The sequence below is a fragment of the Ascaphus truei genome, chromosome 17 (assembly GCF_040206685.1).
Source record: "Ascaphus truei isolate aAscTru1 chromosome 17, aAscTru1.hap1, whole genome shotgun sequence".
In the NCBI taxonomy this organism is placed as follows: domain Eukaryota; kingdom Metazoa; phylum Chordata; class Amphibia; order Anura; family Ascaphidae; genus Ascaphus; species Ascaphus truei.
Genome location: NC_134499.1, coordinates 26,259,384 through 26,283,717, shown reverse-complemented (window position 1 = coordinate 26,283,717; position 24,334 = coordinate 26,259,384). Strand labels below are relative to the sequence as shown.

The window sequence follows — 24,334 nt, the reverse complement described above, 5'->3', positions numbered from 1 at the left end:
TAGCATGTCCTATACATAACCCTGTGCTAGACAAAAATGGCAGACAATTGTATTTTCCAGCTAGATATTTATATATTAGTGTTGTACGTTCTTTCAGCATTGTATTATCTACTTTCTTTTGCTTGTGCATCAATGCATTCTCATCTATTTTCTAATGATCCATTCCTTCTCATTGCACATTGCATTATCTTATATGAAAAGAAATGCGTACAGAATTTTTTTTTGTTTTTTTAAACAAAATTATCTTGATTAAATAGCAAAAAGGCACATTACCTTTCATGGGACTACCCTCTTAAAAAAATAAAAATATTAAGTATACTGTAAGTGAATTTTTAACTTGTGAGCTATGGGAATGATTATACTGTCTCCTCAGTAGCATCAGTTGTGACTGTGTCAAAGTTCAGCCCAAGAACTTTCAGACAAACATTTCTATGTCTTCACAAACCCACGAAAGTTTGTTTGAACCTTTTGTAATTCGAAACCCGCGTGAAAGCATGCAATTCCGTGGCCATAGTAAGAGCTGCGGCACGAGCGATGTTGCTCGCGTCGAAAACAAAAGGCAGGAAGGCAATGCGCATGGCCATAGAGCGCGCGTGCACGAGAGCGACGAGGCGGCCGATGCGTGGCGAGACACAATTTTTTGATTTTGCCGGGCGACAGTCGGGTCACGTGCGCGGTTTAGCCAATGAGGGCGGACCTCGCCACACACACGTCCACGCCACACCCCCTGTCGCGCAACCCTGCAGGCCACGGCTCGCTTCTAGTACAAGCACGCGTGACGTCATGTGCACCATGGCGCACACGCGTGCCTGTACTATATCCGAGGCCTAAGGCTGCGCATATAGTGAGCACTGCATTGCTTGCTAGCGACCACGTGACGTCACACGCCACCGTCGCTATAGCGAAAGTTACACTTGAGTAGTGCGATTTCGCTGGCGGCAAAGGGCGGTGATGTCAGCAGGGGGGAAGGCACAAAAGGCAAGATGGAGATGTGATTGGCTTGCCGCTAGTCACGTGATGCGGCCATCACTGTGTATCACAAAATCCTTTGTCTTCTGTGCTTTTGGTTTCCACATCGCTACGCAGCGCCGTCGCAATCACACCCTCTAAGGGCAACCGTGACGGACTTCAGGTACGTGCTTTGGCGCTGTGCGCCGTCGCCATAACTATAAGAACGGCCTATGTTTCTATTTAGCTCTTTTTTTATTTCTCTGCAACTTAAGATTTTTTTTACTTTCTCGCGCTTCTATCTTATTAAAGTTTGCTTTACTTTTAAGCAAGCTTTCGCTTAATCTAATTCTCGCATGGTTTGCGTTATTTTCGCACAGTCACATTTTTGAGAAAACAGAGAGAACTCAGACGAATTTGGGAACAGTCGAACTTGCGGAGAAACGCCGATTTCGCGGCGGATTCGAACTTCGACGAAAAGTTCGCCCATCCCCACGCACGAGCTGCTCCGGATACAGCTGCGGCAGAAACAAAAGTATATTTGGGAATAATGTATTGTAATGATAGTCTCTCCCCACAGCATGTGTATAAAATAACATACAGTATATTGCTGACTGATTTCTGGCGCTCTCCACCAGCGAAGAACCTTTATGTGGAAACATGGGCAGATAGTAAAGCTGCAGAGAGTAGTGAGATGATATCATATGCAAACTCTTTGCAGGCACGGATATATTTAAGTACTGTGTATTGCTGCTTCGTCGGGATTTTAACTCACTATTATAAGACATTCTCACCTTCTAATAGGTCATGTTCCTCTGATGTTTTACTTAATATTAAACTTTGTAAAATGTCATGAATTTTAGAAAGCTCTAAGAGAAGCTGTCTTGTAGGCTGCTCCCCCTGAAATGTACATTAAATACTGTTGGCATTGTACTTTTCTTCAACGTTCAGCAACAAAAAGGCAAATATTTGGTCAATTTGTTTGAAAATGTTTTCTTTCCCCCCCCCCCCAATAAGTATAAATGAAAGAGTATTTAGGAGCAAATGGAAAATGGAGTATGTTGAACTGGTTTTCATGGATGGCAGCCCTGTGGCTAATTGATGCAGCTAATGACCTTAACACTCTCACCCACGACTGATATGGTATTTTCAAGAAGTGTGTTGACCTTTTGTCTTTTGTCCTACTTTCCACCATGCCTTCAATGTCACGAACATTACCTCTCTATCCACCTTTAAGACCCACCTTAAGACACACTTGCTTAAAGAAGCATATGAATAGCACTGTGGATATTCTGAACACCGATACATAAAGCTTGCCCCCCTGCAGACGCACTTACCAGAACTCCCTCCTCCTGTCTCTGTACGTTCTCCCTACCTACCAATTAGAATGTAAGCTCCTCGGGGCAGGGACTCCTCTTCCGAAATGTTACTTTTATGTCTAAAGCACTTATTCCCATGATCTGTTATTTATATTATCTGTTATTTATTTGATTACCACATGTATTACTACTGTGAAGCGCTATGTACACTAATGGCGCTATATAAATAAAGACATACAATACAATAACGGATAAATAAATGTGGTACACTGGCCTCCAACAGATCTCCGATAGTATGGGAAAGAAGTTAGTGCATGCAGAGGAAAGATGAGAAGGAGGGAGTAAGATGAGAAACTGAGAATGAAGTACTGTATAAGGAGGACAAGGATGGAAGGAGGATTTTCTCAGCTGCAGACACAGTCTTTGCTCCAGCATTAAGCTGTAAAATAAATGATGGTGTTTTGGATGAATCTAGCAGTGATTTTACCTGGAGTAGACTGGAAATAGTGTTATAAATGTTTACCGTCTATCCAATAAAAGACCTGCACAGGAACTGACACTTTCTTCATATTCTTCCTTTTTATAGTCTGTGCTACAAACCATGTACGTATGTGTGCAGTGCTTCACACTGGGTGATAATCCATGCATCTGAAACAGTCCAGATGGGTTTACACAGAATGGGAGATCTTCCCCCAGAAATGTGTAGAGGGGTAAATACAACAATGCAATATTACAATGGTAATGGATTACAATTTGGGGAGTAAGTGCAAAATTATGATTGTGAGAGCTACAAAGAGGAAAAAATAGTCTAATGATATAATGATGTTAACATAGACAATACTGCTGCTGAAACCTGCAACTGCACAGTGAGTTTTACATAATCCCCTTTCAACACTCAATTTTCAGTAACATCCCCAAAATCTATCATCGCCATCATCAAATTCCATCCCCTGTTACACCCCTTCCAGACAATGAGGAGGGTGTCGGGCTTTGACTCACTGAATGGGTTTCACACTCATTAATTTCACAAAAGAGGTCATACCCTTCAACACAGGGCGGGTGCATCACAATGTTTTGCAGAATCTTCAACCAGTGAATTAACATTTTCATCTAGATAGAGATAGGGCTTGTATCCAAAGGTCCTGCCATTAAGTTGTCATAAGGGGCGACAGGGCCAGAATTCCAGGGCGGGGGTGGGGAGTGGTCACTGTGGGCGGCCCCGCTGGCGCTGACCGCTCTCATGCTTGATAGCAGTGATGTCACCAACTCTCTAAGCATGAGCGCCGGGTGTCCTGCCTATTTTGCAAGCGCGGACGGGGGGCGTTGCGGGCAAGTTGAGCGCGCTTCAAAGTCAGTTTTTTTTGTCTGCTCAAGAACCAAGCTTGGGAGAGCACGTGTGCCCGCGCACTTCGTGAGTGGGGACGGGACAATTTAAATTGCAGGAACTAAACTCGGCAAGCGCCGGGCGCTCAGCGCTAGCGTGGACGCAGAATAGCTGACGTGCTCATCATTAACAGGCATTGCATGAGAAGTAGTGAAGCCAGAACTTTGCAGATACATGGGATGATTTGTTCAATCTTTAATATGAGGCCTGAATATAATAGGCAACTAATCTATGTTTGTGGTGAACTGATTATTGCTGTAGGTTAATTCAAATAATTATTCCTCCAGACTTAACCTTTGTGTTGCTGTAAAATCCTGCCATGAATAGTGGGAGTGGTTCATCCAGCACTGGATATAACGAGTGTGACAAATAAGGGTTTACAGATTAACCACTCACAGCGTCTTATTGTGTAAAACCCAGGTGCATTATTTTAGTAACACGTGTGATGGCGACAAGAGCCGGGATACAGGTGGATTCAGTCCTGATTAGGTCTGTCTTAAAGAATCCTGGTATTTGTCTTTTCCATTTGGAATTAAACATGTATAGAATTAGATCACCCCCCCCCCCCCCTCTCCCTAACTAACTTTTTGAGAGGAACACAATATATATATGCAAATATAGCTGTATGCTCATCTGCATGTCTTAGGCAGGTCTGCAACCCCACCTTTCCCCATTATCACCCAGCATACAGCACTTCCACTGCAGCAAGGGATTCTGGGAAATGACATGCAAATGAGCACACAGTGTCACTTTTTCCCTCAATAACCATTTTTAACATGGTTCCCTATATGCTTAAGCTTGCTGCATGGTCACAGCTTTGAGCACAGCCAGGGTTAAGGTGCATACCCAGAAAACCACCCACAGACTTTTTTTTTTTTTTGTAGCCCGGGTGGTGAAAAAGTGATTTCACCTCTAAAAACCGTGCTCATGGTCAAGTGAGACCAGGTGCGCAAAACTTGTGACTATAGGCTCCGGAGAGCTGCAAGTCCAAGACATGGTCAGTCCTCTTCAGCCACGAGGGCCAGGAAAAGTCCTGATGTTACACCGACGTCGTCATCCGAAGAATCCGACGTCCATCCTGTTCCCTCCTAGTGCAGCAGACGCCGCAGGAGGGTCCAAGTCTTTAGGGCTTTCGGCTCACACCTACTCGCCCACCGCAGTCTTCTCCCGAGGGAATGGCGACCACCGACCAGCACACAGTCTTGCATTCTCCGAAGAAAATTAGGTGACTGATAACCCAAAAATAAAAAAACACAATCCATGGTGCGAGTGCTCCAGTGCGCTGTGCAATGCAGTGCAGGAAGTGCTCAGACGAAACGACAAAAAAAGGTGTGCACAAGTGCACGCCAGACCCGGAAGCCTGGCGGGTAAAAAAATAGTGGCGAACCCCTCAGCGGAAGGCAATAAGGGGTGCCAGTGCAGAAAATGTAGGGGTGTGCAATTCTATCCGTGCAAAAGTCGAAGTGCGTGTGGCAACACTTGACTCCACCAGGTTAACCACTCCTGGGGTGCCGTGATAAAAATAGCCCGGGCTACATATCCGCCTTCTCAGCCCATGACCAGACCAAGTGATGCAACCAGTGCCATCCTTCACAGGACAGACACTACACTTGATCTTAGCCAAAAGGCCGAGAAAACCACCCACAGACAGCTGTTTCGACCTTGATGGGTCTCATCAGTGTGGGGTTGATTTTACTGGGAATGCAAGAGAGGCTTATGGGATAGGCTAAACCATAATACTGAGTTAAGTTATGGTGAGTAAAAAAAGTGACAAAAACCCTCCACAGGAAAGCAAATATGCAAATATAGCTGTATGCTCATCTGCATGTCTTAGGCAGGTCTGCAACCCCACCTTTCCCCATTATCACCCAGCATACAGCACTTCCACTGCAGCAAGGGATTCTGGGAAATGACATGCAAATGAGACATGCCCGGGATGTAATGTTCCCGCTCCTCTCTCTCTCCTCTCTCCTCCCCCCTCTCTCTGTTTGTCCCCCATTCACATCAATCCAGTCCCCCCCCTCTCTCCTTTACAGCTCTGTTTGTCCCCCTTTACAGCTTCATGCAGTGTGTGTGCGTCAGTCATTGTGTGTGCGTCAGTCAGTCACTGTGTGTGTGTGTGCGCGCGCGTCAGTGAGTCTGACGCAGAAACACAAACACACACAGACTGACTGACGCACACACACACAGTCAGTGTGTGCGCGTGTGTGTGCCTCAGTCAGTGTGTGCGTGCGTGTGCGCCTCAGTCAGTGTGTGCGTGTGTGCGGCAGTCAGTGTTTGTGTGCGCGTCAGTCAGTGTGTGCGTGCGTGCGTGCGTGCGGCAGTCACTGTGTGTGTAGGGGGGGGGTGTGTGCGTGTGCGTGTCAGTCAGTGTGTGTGTCAGTCAGTGTGTGTGTGTGTGTGTGTCAGTCAGTGTGTGTCAGTCAGTGTGTGTGTCAGTCAGTGTGTGTGTGTCAGTCAGTGTGTGTGTGTGCGCGTGTGCGCGTCAGTCAGTGTGTGTGTCAGTCAGTGTGTGTGTGCGCGTGAGTTAGTCTGTGTGTGTGTGTGTGTGTGCGTCAGTCAGTGTGTGTGTGTGCGCGTCAGTTAGTCTGTGTGTGTGTGTGTGTGTGTGTGTGTGCGTCAGTCAGTGTGTGTGTGTGTGTGTGTGTGTGTGTGTGTCAGTCAGTGTGTGTGTGTGTGTGTGTGTCAGTCAGTGTGTGTGTGTGTGTGTCAGTCAGTCAGTGTGTGTGTGTGCGTGTGTCAGGGTGTGTGTGCGTGCGGCTGTCAGGGGTTGTGTGGGTGCGTCAGTACATGTGTGTGTGTGCGTCAGTCAGTGTGTGTGTGTGCGTGCGTCAGTACGTGTGTGTGCGTCAGTCAGTGTGTGTGTGCGTGCGTCAGTCAGGGTGTTTGTGTGCGTGCATCAGTCAGAGTGTTTGTGTGCGTGCGCCCGTCAGGGTTTGTGTGCGTGCGTCAGTCAGGGTGTGTGCGTGCGCCAGTCAGGGTTTGTGTGCGTCAGTCAGGGTGTGTCTGCGTGCGCCTGTCAGGGTTTGTGTGCGTGCGTCAGTAAAAGGGCAGGCGCGGGGGTGTGTGTGAAGGGCAGGCGTGGGGGGGGGGTGAAGGGCAGGCGTGGGGGGGGTGAAGAGCAGGCGTGGGGGAGGGTGAAGGGCAGGGGTAGGGGGGGTGAAGTGCAGGGGTAGGGGTGGGGGGTGAAGGGCAGTGGTAGGGGTGGGGGGTGAAGGGCAGGGGTAGGGATGGGGGGTGAAGGGCAGGGGTAGGGGTGGGGGGTGAAGGGCAGGGGTAGGGGTGGGGGGTGAAGGGCAGGGGTAGTGGTGGGGGGGTGAAGGGCAGGGGTAGGGATGGGGGGGGAAGGGTAGGGGTGGGGGTGAAGGGCAGGGGTAGGGGTGGGGGGGAAGGGCAAGGGTAGGGGTGGGGGGGAAGGGCAGGGGTAGGGGTGGGGGGAAGGGCAGGGGTAGGGGTGGGGGGTGAAGGGCAGGGGTAGGGGTGGGGGGGAAGGGCAGGGGTAGGGGTGGGGGGTGAAGGGCAGGGGTAGGGGTGGGGGGAAGAGCAGGGATAGGGGTGGGGGTGAAGGGCAGGGGTAGGGTTGGGGGGTGAAGGGCAGGGGTAGGGGTTGGGGGAAAGGGCAGGGGTAGGGGTGGGGGGTGAAGGGGAGGGGTAGGGGTGGGGGGTGAAGGGCAGGGGTAGGGGTGGGGGGTGAAGGGCAGGGGTAGGGTGGGGGGGATGAAGGGCAGGGGTAGGGGAGGGGGGTGAAGGGCAGGGGTAGGGGTGGGGGGTAAAGGGCAGGGGTAGGGGTGGGGGGATGAAGGGCAGGGGTAGGGGGTGAAGGGCATGGGTAGGGGTGGGGGGTGAAGGGCAGTGATAGGGGTGGGGGGTGAAGGGCAGGGGTAGAGGTGGGGGTGAAGGGCAGGGGTAGGGGTGGGGGGTGAAGGGCAGGGGTAGGGGTGGGTGGAAGGGCGGGGGGGTGAAGGGCAGGGGGGGGGTGAAGAGCAGGGGTAGGGGGGGGTGAAGGGCAGGGTTGGGGGGGTGAAGGGCAGGGGTAGGGGTGAAAGTGAGGTACAAATTGTTGGCAGGAGTAAAATGTCCACACACACACACACACACACACACACACACAGACACAGAGACACACACACACACACGACGGGAGTGAGAGATGGTGGGGAGTGGGACTGGCGCATATCCGAGGAGGCTGCTTGGCCCCCCAGCGGCCGGGGAGGTAGCGGCGGGGAGGTAGCGGCGGGGAGGTAAGGGAGCGCCGGGGAGTTAACGGCGGGGAGGTAGCGGCGGTGAGGTAAGGGAGCAGTGGGGAGGTAGCGCCGGGTAGTTAGCGCTGGGTAGTTAGCGCCGGGGAGGTAGCGGCGGGCAGGTAGCGCCGGTGAGGTAAGGGAGCGGCAGGGAGGTAGCGCCGGGTAGTTAGCGCCGGGGAGGTAGCGGCGGGATGTTGCGCCGGTGAGGTAAGGGAGCGGCGGGGAGGTAGCAGCGGGGAGGTAGCGCCGGGTAGTTAGCGGCGGGGAGGTAGCGGCGGGGAGGTAGCGGCGGGGAGGTAGCAGCGGGGAGGTAGCGCCGGGTAGTTAGCGGCGGGGAGGTAGCGGCGGGGAGGTAGCGGCGGGGAGGTAGCGGCGGGGAGGTAGCAGCGGGGAGGTAGCGCCGGTGAGGTAAGGGAGCGGCGGGGAGTTAGCGGCGGGGTGGTAGCGCCGGGGAGTTAGCACCGGGGAGTTAGCGGCGGGGAGGTAAGGGAGCGTTGGCGGCTGGGGTAGGAGGGCCGCGCCTCGCTTCCCCTCCGTCTTTCCGGGAGCCGGTTGAGAGCGAGGGGGGAGGAGCCTGAAGTTGGCGGCAGGGGCAGGAGGGCCGCGCTTCCCCTCCGTCCGGGAGCCGGTGCAGGGCGGCGCACGTGATGGGGGGGGGGGGGACAGAGGGTGTGTGTGTGTGTGAGTGGGTGAGTGTCCTTTGGCCCGTAACTCCACCTCAGGCCAATGAGAGGTGTGCTGGGGCGGGCGGGCCAAGGGAGCAATCTCATTAGCCTGGCCCAAGGTCCAATGTGATTGCCGCTAGGGACACAGGGAGACACATACAGACACAGACACATAGGACGCTTTCAGAAATATATAGATAGATATGAAATATATAAATCGCAGCGCTCCTCCATGTAAGGAGCATGCAGCTGGCGAAGAGATTGACCATACAAATGTGAAAAACAGACAGTGAATCCCTGCGCTTCTCCCTTTGGGATAGCAATAAATGGGGATAAATATATATATATATATATATATACTAGCTGAGAGACCCGGCGTTGCCCGGGATGTAATTTTGGAGGGGGCGTACGACAGGGTTAGGCTTCCCCCCCCCCCTTGACAGCTAGGTGGGTGACTGAGTTGACTGAGTGTGTGACTGTGTGGGTGGGTGGGTGACATTTGACTGAGTGGGTGGGTGGGTTGGTGACTGAGTGGGTGACTTTGGGTCGGTGGGTGGGTGACTTTGGGTCGGTGGGTGGGTGACTTTGGGTCGGTGGGTGGGTGACTTTGGGTCGGTGGGTGGGTGGGTGACTTTGGGTTGGTGGGTGGGTGACTTTGGGTCGGTGGGTGGGTGACTTTGGGTTGGTTTGACTTTGGGTCGGTGTGTGGGTGACTTTGGGTCGGTGGGTGACTTTGGGTCGGTGGTTGGGTGGGTGAGTTGGGTCGGTGGGTGGGTGAGTTGGGTCGGGGGGTGGATGATTTTGGGTCGGTGGGTGGGTGACTTTGGGTTGGTGGGTGGGTGACTTTGGGTCAGTGGGTGGGTGACTTTGGGTCGGTGGGTGGGTGACTTTGGGTCGGTGGGTGGGTGACTTTGGGTCGGTGGGTGGGTGGGTGACTTTGGGTTGGTGGGTGGGTGACTTTGGGTCGGTGGGTGGGTGACTTTGGGTTGGTTTGACTTTGGGTCGGTGTGTGGGTGACTTTGGGTCGGTGGGTGACTTTGGGTCGGTGGTTGGGTGGGTGAGTTGGGTCGGTGGGTGGGTGAGTTGGGTCGGGGGGTGGATGATTTTGGGTCGGTGGGTGGGTGACTTTGGGTGGGTCGGTGACTGGGTGACTTTTTCAGGGTCGGTGACTGGGTGGGTCAGTGACTGGGGTCGGTGACTGGGTGGGTCAGTGAGTGGGTAGGTGGGGTCAGTGAGTGGGTGGGTGGGGTCGGTGAGTGGGTGGGTGGGTTCAGTGACTGGGTGGGTGGTTTTGGGTGAGACTGGGTGGGTGAGTGTGAGACTGAATGGGTGGGTGAGTGTGAGACTGAATGGGTGGGTGAGTGTGAGACTGACTGGGTGGGTGAGTGTGAGACTGAATGGGTGGGTGAGTGGGAGACTGAATGGGTGGGTGGGTGAGTGGGAGACTGAATGGGTGGGTGAGTGGGAGACTGAATGGGTGGGTGAGTGGGAGACTGAATGGGTGGGTGAGTGGGAAACTGAATGGGTGGGTGAGTGGGAAACTGAATGGGTGGATGAGTGGGAAACTGAATGGGTGGATGAGTGGGAAACTGAATGGGTGGGTGAGTGGGAAACTGAATGGGTGGGTGAGTGGGAAACTGAATGGGTGGGTGAGTGGGAAACTGAATGGGTGGGTGAGTGGGAGACTGAGTGGGAGACTGAGTGGGAGACTGAGTGGGAGAGTGGGTGGGAGAGTGGGTGGGAGACTGACTGGGTGGGAGACTGACTGGGTGGGTGAGTGGGAGACTGACTGGGTGGGTGAGTGGGAGACTGACTGGGTGGGTGAGTGGGAGACTGACTGGGTGGGTGAGTGGGTGACTGACTGGGTGGGTGAGTGGGTGACTGACTGGGTGGGTGAGTGGGTGACTGACTGGGTGGGTGAGTGGGTGACTGACTGGGTGGGTGAGTGGGTGACTGACTGGGTGGGTGAGTGGGTGACTGACTGGGTAGGTGAGTGGGTGACTGACTGGGTGGGTGAGTGGGTGACTGACTGGGTGGGTGAGTGGGTGACTGACTGGGTGGGTGAGTGGGTGACTGACTGGGTGGGTGAGTGAGTGGGTGACTGACTGGGTAGGTGAGTGGGTGACTGACTGGGTGGGTGAGTGGGTGACTGACTGGGTGGGTGAGTGGGTGACTGACTGGGTGGGTGAGTGAGTGGGTGACTGACTGGGTGGGTGAGTGAGTGGGTGACTGACTGGGTGGGTGAGTGGGTGACTGACTGGGTGGGTGAGTGGGTGACTGACTGGGTGGGTGAGTGGGTGACTGACTGGGTAGGTGAGTGGGTGACTGACTGGGTGGGTGAGTGGGTGACTGACTGGGTGGGTGAGTGGGTGACTGACTGGGTGGGTGAGTGAGTGGGTGACTGAATGGGTGGGTGAGTGGGTGACTGGGTGGGTGAGTGGGTGACTGACTGACTGACTGAATGGGTGGGTGACTGGGTGACTGACTGAATGGGTGACTGAATGGGTGGGTGACTGAGTGACTGGGTGGGTGACTGAGTGGGTGGGTGACTGAGTGGGTGGGTGAGTGGGTGGGTGACTGAGTTGACTGAGTTGACTGGGTGGGTGGGTGGATGGGTGGGTGGGTGACTGGGTGAAAGTGTGTGGGTGTGTGGGTGGGTGGGTGTGTGGGTGGGTGGGTGACTGGGTGGGTGGGTGACTGGGTGGGTGGGTTGACTTGACTGAGTGAGTGGGTGGGTGACTTGACTGAGTGAGTGGGTGGGTGACTGAGTGAGTGGGTGGGTGACTAAGTGAGTTTTTGGGTGACTAAGTGAGTGGGTGGGTGGGTTACTGAGTGGGTGGGTGACTGAGTGGGTGGGTGACTGAGTGAGTGGGTGGGTGACTGGGTGAAAGTGACTGGGTGGGTGACTGAGTGGGTGGGTGGGTGACTGAGTGGGTGACTGAGTGGGTGACTTAGTGAGTGGGTGGGTGACTGGGTGGGTGACTGGGTGACAGTGCGTGGGTGGGAGACGGTGGGTGACTTACCTTGACCCCGTGGCATCTGGCTGGGGCAGGAGGTGGGTTTGGGAAGCTGGGGGGGGGGGCAAGAGTGGCAGGAGTCCCGCGCCGCGCTTCCCCTCTCCGGTAGCGGCGCACGTGAGGAGCAGTCCCGCGCCGTGCTTCCCCTCTCCGGTAGCGGCGCACGTGAGGGGGAGAGCAGGAGGCCCGGGCCGCGCTTATCCTCTCCGGTAGCGGCGCACGTGAGGGGGAGAGCAGGAGGCCCGGGCCGCGCCGTGAGGGGGGAGGAGCCTGGAGTTTGCTGCTGAGCAGGAGGGCCGCGGCGCACGGTGAGGGTGATGGTGCGGCTGGGTATGTTGTGGAGCGTGGGGATTTGGGTGAGGTGGGGGGAGAGAGTGAGGGGCACCGGGAGAGGAGGAGGGGGGGGGGGTGTGGAAGGTGAGCTGCGGTCCAACTGACGGGGGAGAGTGAGGGTGTGTGTGTGAGGGGGGTGTGTGTGTGTGTGTGTGTGTGTGTGAGGGTGTGTGTGTGTGTGTGTGTGTGTGTGTGTGTGTGTGTGTGTGTGTGTGTGTGTGTGTGTGTGTGTGTGTGTGTGTGTGTGTGTTTTTGCCCGTCACTCTGCCTCAGGCCAATGAGAGGTGCGGGGGCGGGCAGGCAAAGGGACCAATGAGATTGCCGCTAGGGACGCAGACATACAGTACAGTGCTTTCAGAAATATATAGTATATATATATATATATATATATATATATATATATGGTGTGAAAATCTATAAGATAAAGGAAACTTTTGGTTACATCCTTTGATCAAATAATGCCAAGCCTGATAACCACGTCAAGGTAAGTCTCTATAGCAGGTCCCTACGTTAAATGCAAACTAATGTTATGTGAAAGGGTTAATATATCCAAGCATATGCTTATATAACATAGTGCAGTTAAAACCTGGTATATATCAGTACAGATACTCACATGTCTGCAAGTAAAGTGAATAGTGAAATACAGGGACCTTGCTAGGAGATTATATACCTAGAAGAAGGAGGAGCAAAAGGTGACACTGTGTGCTCATTTGCATGTCATGTCCCAGAATCCATTGCTGCAGTGGTAGCACTGTATGGTAGGCGATAATAGTGAAAAGCAGGGTTGCAGACCTGTCTAAGACATGTGAATGTGCTCACAAGTGATGTGTGTGTGTGTGTGTGTGTTTGTATTCTCCAGGCAATTGGTAAAGAGTGGTATGCATATTAACCCCTTCATTGTCAATGTGAACATTGCCTTCTGGTGGTAAGAAGGTGAAAACAGTCTGGCTATTGCTTTAAAGTCAAATGTGTAAATACAATTGTGTGTATATATAATACGGTATAGACACACACGCACACACAAATGAAGGGGTTAATTATGTTATGTTTTGGCACAACTAAATATGTATGTGTTGAAATCCTTCAGAAGATAAGTGCATGAGAACCGTGAGGGCTCAGCACAGGTCTGATCATGTTTCGTTATTTACTGATGCCCTGAGTTGCTCCCTTGGTAACCGAAATTAAGTGCCTTCTCTCCCTCTCTCCCTCTCTCTCTCTCTCTAGGGATCCAGGTGTTCAGTTCCCCACTACCATTAAATCAAAGACAGTGCAGAAGGACTGCCATGGCCATCTGAAATGAGATCCTTCAGTTCAAACAGATTTTAGGAGAGGGGGGTCTGGAATGTATAGAACATTTCATTTGCAGCCAGCTGCTGTTCTGCTAACCTTTCCTCTCCCACCACCTCCTGCCAGAATAAGAATAGACATCACTGCCTGACAGAATACAGAACAGAAAAGACAACGCATTAACTCTGATTGGCTGTGCCAAGGAACAATGAGAACATTCTTTATCATCATTAGCTTATGAAACGGTTACAGTATTGGCCAAGCAGCAACAGACCTTGGCTCTTGAGATATTGTTAACGCTCCTTAAATCTTCTCCTCTTTCACTGTTTCCTTTACAGCAGTAGAACTTGTCCTTTCTATCTGCCTTTGTATCCACATTGGAGGTGTTGAGTATATCATCAATGCTGAGCACTACTAATAATGTTAACTTCACTGTTAGTTTCTTCCATTTACTTATGTCTCACGCCTGTAATATATTTGCTGTTTTTACTCTTCACCTGTATACAGAAACACTCCCGATGAAGCAAATCTAGCGAAATGCGTTGAGTTGGAGCCTAACGGCGATTGCCCAAGGAGTAACGTCAAGCTCATGGTGGCGGCGTTACTATGTGCGCGCACTTGGGTCTGCGCGCACTTCCGGGACTCTTACCTGATGCCCTATGGTAGTTCCTCAAGTGCCCGTGGCGCTGCGCGCGTCGACGCTGCTACATTTTCCCGCCACAACTGAAATTGACATTTCGGGCTGCAGTCGCGTGACGTCAGCGACACGTGAGCTGGTTCAGCCGAGGGTGAACCAGCTCCGTGACGCATCCATGATGCATTTGCCGCAACCCCTGCCATTCCCCCGATCACCACGACCGATCTCCTGCTGCTAGCGCACACATCGCTGGGGCTGCAGGACTGCGCGTGAGGGCGCGCACAGCAGCGCGCACTCGCACCACAACCATGAGCTCGGTCTGAGAGCACCAGAGAGCGACCTCCCCCCCCACCCCCATAGGACCATCAGACCGAAAACTGGAAGTGATGTCACCGGATGTGGGAGCGCGCAGAGGCGTACGCGATTGATGCAGTGAGAGCTAGTGGTGAGACTGCAGCACCCCTGGCCTCAGGACACAATCATTACTGCCCGTTATTTCTGACTTGATGTAAGCCTTGGGTTTTGTGTGGGAGTAAATCATCTGTTCCATCTACACTATTGTTGTCTCTTCTTATCTTTTGAGCACACCGGATACCCACATCATTTACAATTGCCTCAGTTTTGGCAATGCCATTTTTAACAAGTCCAAAGTGTGAGTAGGACCTTAGAAGAACTTACCTTCTTTTTCATCAGTGCTATTACGTTACTACTCTGTGTAGTTTTTATTTTTGTCCTTTCTGTACAGCCACCGCTCCCCTCACTGTTTGGATATTTACTCTTTACCTGTCTGCTCGTCTCTTTCATGTGTACGTGACAGGAGGAAGGATGACAAGACAGGTACGCCAGCTGTGCCCAGTTTTGTGGCGTTGTGCCCAGATTTCATAGCCAGGGGAGAGTTGTTTTATCCCCAAGGTCTGCACCAGAGAGGTGTTACCTGGGATATCACATAGCAGGGACTCTCCAAGGGGCCTAATAACACAGACCACACTCAACATGAAATGTCAAAACACCAGAACTGTTACATTTAGCCAGGTTGAAACTTACCAGCCATCCTTAGTCAGTCTGTATTTACCTCATAAGACAAACACAGACTGTAATTATTGTTGGAAGGTAGCAGAAAGGGGGGACGACGCCTCCTGCTTTAATCAGAGCTGTCTTCGCTCATCTTGCTGGCAGACCACAGACATGCTACACACTTTTATCCTGAACTCTGTCTTGTAGTCTTTGTTTGGGAACTCATACAAATAATCACACCTTCTACTAAAGCCCCATTCACACAAGGTTGGAATAATGAAATCAAAATCTGTTATTTCCTATTACTTATTTCAACTGCCTGTTATTTATCAAAAAGCACCTGGCTCTTGAGACTGAATAATAGTATTTCATATTCGTCTCCTATTGGAATTGGCCTCTTTTTTTTTTGTTGTAAATCGAATCCGGACCATTGTCTTCCATAAGTGGGACACGTAGGGTCAAACCACTTTAATAGTTTAAACAGGAATCTTTTCATATAGCTTCAGGAATATACATTGACTATCATCATCCATTTCCCACCAAGGTGTGTGTCCCAGATGATATTTTTATCTAACTATAAAAAGTTATTGAAAGGACCATTTGCATATTCGTGTGTGTGTGTGTGTGTGTGTGTGTGTGTGTGTGTGTGTGTGTGTGTGTGTGTGTGTGTGTGTGTGTGTGTGTGTGTGTGTGTGTGTGTGTGTGTGTGTGTGCACAGCACAGCACAGGACACAACAGACCGTTTAACTTTATTTTTTATTTTTTTAACATTGTGGCATTTAGACACTGCTTTTTAGAAAACACAAGGGAGGCGTTTACCACCTGGATTGCTTGGGCTGTATAGTGTATTAGTCAATGTCTATATTGGTTGGAGGGTAAGTGCAGGGTAACCATGTCAGGGAGTGCTCAGTTACGGTAATGCCTGGTGGTGGCATGATTGGCGAGTGGGCAGGGCTCATTGTGCTTTGAGTACCTGGGGCTGACGTGGGGTCAGCTGAGCAGCTGGGACTTGGGACGGTCACAGCTAACGGCCATGATTCAGGCGTCATTGGCATTACTTGTGGGGGGCGCACTCTGGCAGGATTAGCACCTCCCCTTTTGCTGTATAGAAATAAAAACCGCAGCCATTGTACCTCCAGACCTTTGTGTGGGTGCTTTATTTGTGGGATTTTTTGTGGGGGGCGGGGGGAGAGCAACATCGCAGGCTCTGAGGTCAAGCAACAATCATTTCTGAACATATTTCCAATGCGCATGTTGATAGAAATGCATCTCTCTGTCTGTCTTTCTCTTACCGTTTCTATTAAACCTCCCTAAAAGGCATTGACTCTTAGGGCCTTATTCTACATAGTACAATGTAGTCATGGTGAAGTCAATGGTCAGTAACTAATTCATAAGACTTTATAGAATTAGTCGGACCCTTTGCACACGTTACTTTTGACACCACAAGTAACAGAAGCTCATGAAGGAGAGAATCAGTTTTGAGTTCCTTCCTCTTGGTACACAGAGACCTCTTTCTGTTATTGTTTTACAGGTAATGTTAGTAAGCAGTTGTCCTGGACTTTCACCAGGTATGGTTTGAAGAAGCCAGTCTCTGCTGCACAGAGATTTGTAAGGGTCTTAGTTACAGATCACTGCAGAGTTGCAATGTAAAGCAGTTCTGGGTTGCATCATTTTGCACTGCAGTGGTACAATAATATGTCAATAATGTCTTATGACGCTAAAGTGCTTCCTGTAGCACCAGGTCCTCAAACATAAGGTAGCACTTTAGTGATTGTGGCAAGTTGAAGGTCCTTACAGCTCGGAGCCTCTGGGGTCCCAGAGTGGTTCGTATCCGCAAACGACTGAGGTGTTTCAGGGAGTGAGGCTGATGGGAGCAGGACTCGATCCAGGCAATAAACACCACTTGGGAAGCAAGGCGCTTGGGAGGTAATCCTGTTTTCTGGAATGCAAAGGCAAATAATGACAGCTGTTTCTTTAGCTACATGATAGCCATGGGGTAGCCAACTCCAGTCCTCAAGGGCCATCAATAGGTCAGGTTTTCAGGATATCCCTGCTTCAGCACTTTCCTCAAGCAGCCCCAGCTTCCTCTGACTGAGCCACTGATTGAGCCACCTGTGCTGAAGCAGGGATATCCTGAAAAGCTGACCTGTTGTTTGCTCTTGAGGATTGCAGTTGGCTACCCCTGTTATAGCCTAACTCCTCTATTGGAAGAGTTTGCAGTTTATGTGACTGCAATGTGCTGCCTTATCTATCAGTGAAGTGCTTATATATAGTATCATGGTGCACTATTACTGCAGTGATGCCTGGGACTTGTTGAATTATCTTAATCAGGTTAACTGCTTCACTGCTGAAGAGGTCTGTACAATATTAACACAAAGGAAAAATAGAATTTTATGGCAGATAAGAAACCCCCTGTTCGACCATCTGATCTGCTGCAAAACCTCAGACCCTATTTGCTCCTTATCTTTCGTTCATATTTAGGATAGCCTTATCTTCCCAAGTATTTTTTCATTCCTTTACTGTATTAAGGAATTAAAAAATACTTGGGATTGCTCTATGTTTGAATATTTAGAGCGGTGCCTCTACAAAGGCCTGTACAAGACGACAGGTAAACCACCTTTTATTGCACATTCTGTTCATTAGGTCTGGCTAATGTCATACCTTGTTCTTGTATGTGATATCAGCCCCCGCCTGCACTAAAAGGCGGATACACTCCAGCTGTCCACTGCAAGCCGCCAGATACATTGGGGTCACCCCCCAGTTATCCTGCAGGTTCACATCAGCACCATGCTGAGGAAGACATAAATAGCCAAGTTATTCATTGTTATAGCTCTCTCTGTCTGTCACCAATGTATCTACATGTAGTGGTACCTTGTTGAAAACCAACATGAACATTCTTAGTAAATGTTATTTGTGCATACACAACCTATACAAAATCTTTCATGTAGCTTACCAGGAAGTACAGTACTTGAATTCCAGATGTATATCTCAATAAAAAGCATCTTTGTTTCTTTCTAGAGCTCAGCGTTGCCATTCATTAATAAGTAAACCGATATGCAAGAGACACATTTTGGTCCCATGTGAATTTATTAGATGTTATGTATAATTCTGAGCATGTGCGAGTTGAGCGTTTGATGTGTAACAAGGTAAGGAAGACTTTATGAAATGCAGCCAAGCAAATAGGTTAATCAAAAAGCAAAGAGGTATTTCAGAGCAGTAAAGAATGAACATATTATGTATTTTACAATTGTTTGGCCCCATTACAAATATTGTCCTCACAGCTCTAACATATGCATACCCTGTGCATTTAAAAAATGGTGTCCCAAAAGTTTGCACCTTTTCTTTAAATTAAACTCCATATATGCATAGAACGGCTATGATTTAGTGATAGAACAAATTTAATAGACACAGAAAATATCACTCTTCTGAATTGAACACACAAGTGACATTCCAAAAAATATACTGCAGCACATATTAACCCTTTCCCCACTGGACGGATTCATTGAGGTACAAGTAGGGAGGAATCAAATCAAATATGCTGATAAACAAAGGCTTGTCTCACCTGTATCAGTAAAAGAGCACAGTCTGGAAATAGTCCTATGGCGGCATGTAATGGGGTACCGCCATGTTTACAACAGCTGTTCACATTTGCCCCATGTTGCAGAAGTAACTCCATCGAGATCCTTTGCCCTTTATATGCTGCCCAATACAAAGGAGTCTTTCCATAGTAATCCTTCCTGTCAACCAGCTCTTTTTCTAAGATACATTGAGACAGTAGTGTCAGAAATCTGTGTTGAATGCCAAACTCAGGCCAAACACTTCACAAATAGATGCTGGGTTTTATAAAGGTATACACTTGGATTATATAAATGGACTTCTTACAACATAACCTAACTGGTAGAATGCAGGAATAAAAATCAAATTACATTGAACCATGTTTATGATTGACAACTCATTAAAGATTGACTTATCTCAAACTTAAATTACAAGTTGGATTTTGTAATCAGTACACAATGTTGAGACATGACATTATTGTTGACAGGGAGTAAAGTGTGTTCTTGTATTCCAGTTATTGACTTTTAGGGAATGGTGGAATAGAACAAAGGCCCACAGACTGGGATATGGACAAACCTGATGTGGTTAGTAGCATGCGTAGTTGCTCCACGTTGCCTCTGCTGGCCTCATAGTGGATGTCTGTCCATTTGTAGTTGTAACTGGGAGCCACTTGGTAATGTCTCGCCTGGGCCTTGGTGCAGGGAGCTCGGGATAAGGAGCTAATATAGAAACCCATCTGTCTCATGAAGAGGAATCTTAATAAAGCAACATCTGGCTTGGTGAAAAGAGCCGGTAAGAAGATCAGTGTGAAAGAGAAACAAAACACCCATTGATATTGTGGATAATTGAGTAAATGATAGAGGCATTTGCAACAATGAGGTATTAGCTGAAATGATGAGTGGCTCATGCCACCTTCAGCCTCCCCAAAACTCATTCTCTGTAGGCACAATGCACCTTAATGAGTTGAGACATATTGAACTTGTATGGTTTCCCCACCTGATGCCCTCTGGCACTAATTCACTTTAATAAGGAGGCGCTCACAGATGTTTAAAGCATGTTGGAATTAACAATCAAGATGAACATTGCAGTTGATGTGGGGTCTAATAATTATTTAAGATTAGAAGAAGGTTTTCAAGGTTGGAAATCATACTCTTTATCATATACATTACAGAATATGAATGCTACTTTACATTATCATCCAGCCTTAGAGCCTTTAAGGGTCCAATATAGGGTCGTTTTAGAGTAACCCTCTCTTATCGAGATTCCCAAAATACTAATTGGTCTGAATCATTTTAGATCAGGAGCAAACACCCCAACCAGAACAAAGCAATCGTTGTGTCAAATATAGAAATGGGGTCTCCGTTTTCCACTTCAGCCTAATCAGTGTGTTAGTCTGTGTGTGCCCAGCCCCATCAGGAGGAAGGGATTTATCATCTCACCATTCTAGTAAACTGTTTCCTTTGCCGAGAGTGCATGGAGAATGCTTTCTTCTGCTCTCCTGGCCTCAGTGCAAGGCTTTGTGTTAGCTCTGTAGGGTGCGCTGTCCTCCCTGCGCTTTCCTGTGATGGAACCAAGCTGTGACAGATCACTTATTGTTCCGTAAATGACAGCGAGCTCCAGGGTCCCCTATTGCCAGTGAGCTGGAAGGCTGGGTATGTCTGCTGCGCTGGGGTAGAGGGGGTGATGGTAAACCTCCATGATTACTGACCTCCACTCTGTGCACCATAAAGAAGCCAGCATTGTTGACGGACCTGGTGACGTCACGGCTGTTGTTGCTCCCTCATTTGGCTGAGCTGGGGTGTAGGGTGCTGCAATGCCTTGTCCTCCTGGCTCAATCCAACTGCACCCCAAGGCTGACCCAGGTCATCGCTCCACTCCCCACGCCCACTTCAGAGATACACCACGTCTTGTGACAGGTCGGCAATACAAAGGAGTATAAGAGCCTCCCAGAATCGCCTTCAGGGCTATCGGACGAGGAGCTGTCTGGCCCTGGGGTTGTGATGTCCCCTCTCCTTCCCTTTTGTGCCTTGGGCTCAGACCGCTGCCGCTCTCCAGGGTGCTGAAGAAAAAAAAAAAAAAGCCCTGGCTGCGCATGCGCGGTACACTGTGCCGGGGCAGGCACTGCATGGGTGAGATGCAGAGCAGACTTGGCAGGATGCTTGGTGAATGTGTATTACAGTATTACAGAGAATGGTGCCACTGTGTCTGACTGCAGAGAACAGCCTTCTATTAAACAAAGAGGATCTGTATTTATAAACAAAGAAACAAGCATCTAAAACAGATACTCTGAAAATACACGTTAGATATAGCTATGATATCTATCCATCCATCCATCCATCCATCCATCCATCCATCCATCCATCCATCTATCTATCTATCTATCTATCTATCTATCTATCTATCTATCTATCTATCTATCTAAAAAACAACTATCTTCTGTGACTTTAGGACAGGCACAGTCACTCCTACCAACCATTGTGGCCAAGCACTGCCATCTACTGCACATATTCCCTCACCTGCTGTCTGTGTAAGTCTTCCAACATACCACTTAGATTGTAAGCTCTCCGGGGCAGGGATTTCCTTTCCCATTACCTGACTTTTCTGCGCTTATTGGATTATTATAATTCCCTGTACTGTATTGTCTTTGTAATGGTCCACGTACACTATCGGTACTATATAAATAAAGCTATAGAAAATACTTTATATTATGATTTAGGATTGTGTCCCAGCACTACCTTGGTTTTTTATTTTTTAACATTCCAAAATTCCTTAAGATGAAGGAGTTAATTGTATATTTGTTTAGCATTTGGGGTTTCTATAAGGGAATACTAAAAACAGATTGATGCTGGATGTTTTTAAAGTTACCTAACTATATATTTCTTGCTGTTTTGCCTTCATAGTTTGCTGCTCTTTCTTTGTTTCATGCTTTGACTGAGAATAGAGTATCAGACACTCTATATTTTGTGGATTATTACCCCTTTGATACTTTTTAGTAACATATATATATATATATATATATATATATATATATATATATATATATATATATATATATATATCACTTGTCTAAGACATGTGAATGTGCTCACAAGTCTGCAACCCTGCTTTTCACTATTATAGCCTTCCATACAGTGCTTCCACTGCAGCAAGGGATTCTGGGCCGTGACATGCAAATGAGCACACAGTGCCACCTTTTGCTTCAAATCCATTTTGACATGGACCCTTATAAATCTATGCTTGCTGCATTACACAGCTTTTGAGCACAGCCTGGGTTAAAATGCAAAGCCAGTAAACCTACTCACAGACAGCTATTTGACCTTTTGGGTCTCATCTGTGTGAGGCTGGTTATACTGGCTTTGCAATTTGAAGCTGGGATAGGCATCCACCACACATTAGATAAGTTATGGTGGGTGAAAAAAGTGACAAAAAAAACCTCCACCATATTGCATATAGCAAATTAAAATATCGCTTGTGAGCACATTCACATGTCTTTGACAGGTCTGCAACCCTGCTTTTGTGTGTGTGTCTATATATATATACACGCTAATACGAAATAAGATATTCATTTGAAAATACATGATTTTATACTCTAAAACAGTAGCACCTTTAACGTATCAATTTGGGAAGGTGTAGGGGGCTTCTCTCCCTTGTCCTGGCCACACATGGCTCCATCTAACTGCACACAGGACAGACACTGGTCAGAACATCTTACAAATAGTTCGCCCATTTGGCAGAAAAGGTTTTAAAACAGAAAAAAGACAAAGGCATCCGGAGCAGCAGCAGAGAAACCGGCAAAGATATGTAAACGAATCCAAAGTGAGAATAATGGCTTTATTGCTGCAAACAGATACAACAGGCAAAAACCATGTCCTCCCCAACGTGTTTCACGCCGCTAGACGAAGCACCCTTGCAGCGTGAAACGCGTAGGGGAGGACATGGTTTTTGCCTGTTCTATCTGTTTGCACCAGTAAAGCCATTATTCTGACTTTGGACTCGTATACATATTTTTGCCGGTTTCTCCGCTGCTGCTCCGAATGCCTTTCTCTTTTTTTCTGCCACAATCTTCTGAGATCCAGGAAGCGCGCTACGAGAGAGTCTATGGAAACTTGAATATTGCCGCGCTGTCTACATGCGACTGCCAGGACCGGCGGGACTGGCACAGCCATCAAGGTACACCTGCCTGAAGCAATACTATGGGACTGGAGGGACCTGGGATAGAGGCAAGTCACACAGCCCTTTCATGCCTTTGGTTCCCCGTTCTTATGCTAGACGGCACTCCACCAATATAATTTCTCCCACACGCGGCACAATATACACACTGATAAGACTGTGTGTCAGCAACATACCAGAGCGCAAGACGGCATCACATTTACTAAGGTTTTAAAACAGCCTTCTTGTTTTTTTTCATGAAGAATGAAATTAACCTTTTTTTTTTTTAAATAATATTTTAACAGAGTAACACACCTCCATACTTACACTTACAGTATTTAATTACAGTTGTATCCTGCTATGGCAGTGAAGAGGATGCAAAATATAGCACTGCTCTACAACCTGTGAAATATTTGCTTTCTAATTTTCCATAAGATTACCCGGGAAATGAAGGGTGTGTGTAATTCATGGGTTCCTTGCCTGTGGTAAATAGTCCAACACTTATGTCTTGTATTCTCATAACTCTCATGATTGAGATCAGCAGAAAGAAGTGTATTTCCAGGAGATAATAAAGAAGGGTCAGTGTGGAGAATTTAGTATGGTAAAATGTCTCAGAACATTCACATTCGGTCACTCGTCCCTAATCGATGCCTCATTGGAATAGCTGCACTAAATCACTCTTAGGTTATTAATGCACGTCTGATAAAGACAAGTTGCATGTTGTTTGGTTATTTACCACATTAACATCCAGAATATGGGGTCTATATGTGTATTCTGTGACAAAATACATTTCCCTGTTTACCAAAAACACAATAATTCTATTGCTCACAAACCTGCATGTTTTTGATCCATAATAAGACCAAGGAAATGTTGTGTGTGGTTTTAGGTTATAAAATTAAAGTTAAAAAAAAAAGGACAGAGGGTTTTAAACAGGTTCGCTGTCGTACATTTTAGGATAAGTCATTGAAATTGGAAGACTACAACGAGCAGAAGAATGGAAATTAGGTACGTTTGATCCCAATACAATTTATCTTTATGCGCAACATTTCTGCTGAAGGTAAAAGTGAGATGTCCCTTTACTTAAATACACCGTGTGGTGAATGGGTTATTTATTTCATAACAAAAAACAGACAAAGATGCCCAAAGCTACTTCCAATGTGACAAAAATATGTGGTAATGGTAGGGGTTTCTCAGAGCTTGCTGGGTATCTGTGTGTTTATTAATTGTGTGCAGCTGGTCTCAGCTGCTTTTGGGAGGGTAGTGTCCCCTCCCCCCCAAGGTTTAAGCTTGCCCCTCCCCACTTTCCAAGTTGGCAGGTCAGTGTCATTTTGCCAGGTTACGACAGATCCAATGTGATCATTCTTCCTGTAATTATACATGTTAATAAAAAATTTAACCCAGGGAGTGTTAGGACCTGCTATGGTCATGCCTTGAAAGTGGCAGCAGACTTAAGATGCTTTGGCCAAAGGGTTAAACTAAATGACCCTTTTTTCAAGAGAATATATAGGTATTGCACTGTGTATTTTTGTCACATTGGAAGTAGCTTTGGCCATCTTTGTCTGTTTTTTGTTGTATACATTTAGCCATGCCCACTAGCACTCCTTTTGAAACATATATATATATATATATATATATATATATATATATATATATATATATATATATATATATATATATATATATATATATCATACAAGAAGCATATGAGTAGCACTGGATAATCATGGACACATGACACAAAGCTTGGCCCCCTGCAGACACACTTACTAGTATTCCCTCCTA

General features: G+C 48.2%; 2 protein-coding genes across 3 annotated transcripts in view; both read right to left on the bottom strand.

Annotated features, from left to right (window-relative positions):
* The window catches only part of LOC142468160 (SRSF protein kinase 3-like), a 40,392-nt gene extending 26,215 nt beyond the window's left edge, over positions 1 to 14,177 (bottom strand). The window contains exon 1 of the mRNA XM_075574357.1: positions 13,847 to 14,177. The gene's annotated coding sequence lies outside the window, so the exon portion shown is untranslated. The remainder of the gene's footprint in view (positions 1 to 13,846) is intronic.
* Positions 14,178 to 15,567: 1,390 nt separating this feature from the next.
* On the bottom strand, positions 15,568 to 20,465 carry LOC142468159 (transient receptor potential cation channel subfamily A member 1-like). 2 transcript variants are annotated; one of them, XM_075574354.1, is made up of 5 exons: positions 19,843 to 20,465; positions 18,980 to 19,178; positions 18,411 to 18,604; positions 17,510 to 17,638; positions 15,568 to 16,787 (listed from the first exon to the last, which is right to left on the bottom strand). In XM_075574354.1, the coding sequence occupies exons 1-5, from the start codon at positions 19,876 to 19,878 to the stop codon at positions 16,566 to 16,568; spliced, it is 780 nt and encodes a 259-aa protein (XP_075430469.1). In that variant the 5' UTR covers positions 19,879 to 20,465; the 3' UTR covers positions 15,568 to 16,565. The 2 variants fall into 2 exon arrangements, with proteins under 2 accessions (XP_075430469.1, XP_075430470.1); XM_075574355.1 differs by having other exon boundaries at positions 18,980 to 19,174.
* Positions 20,466 to 24,334: the final 3,869 nt, after the last annotated feature.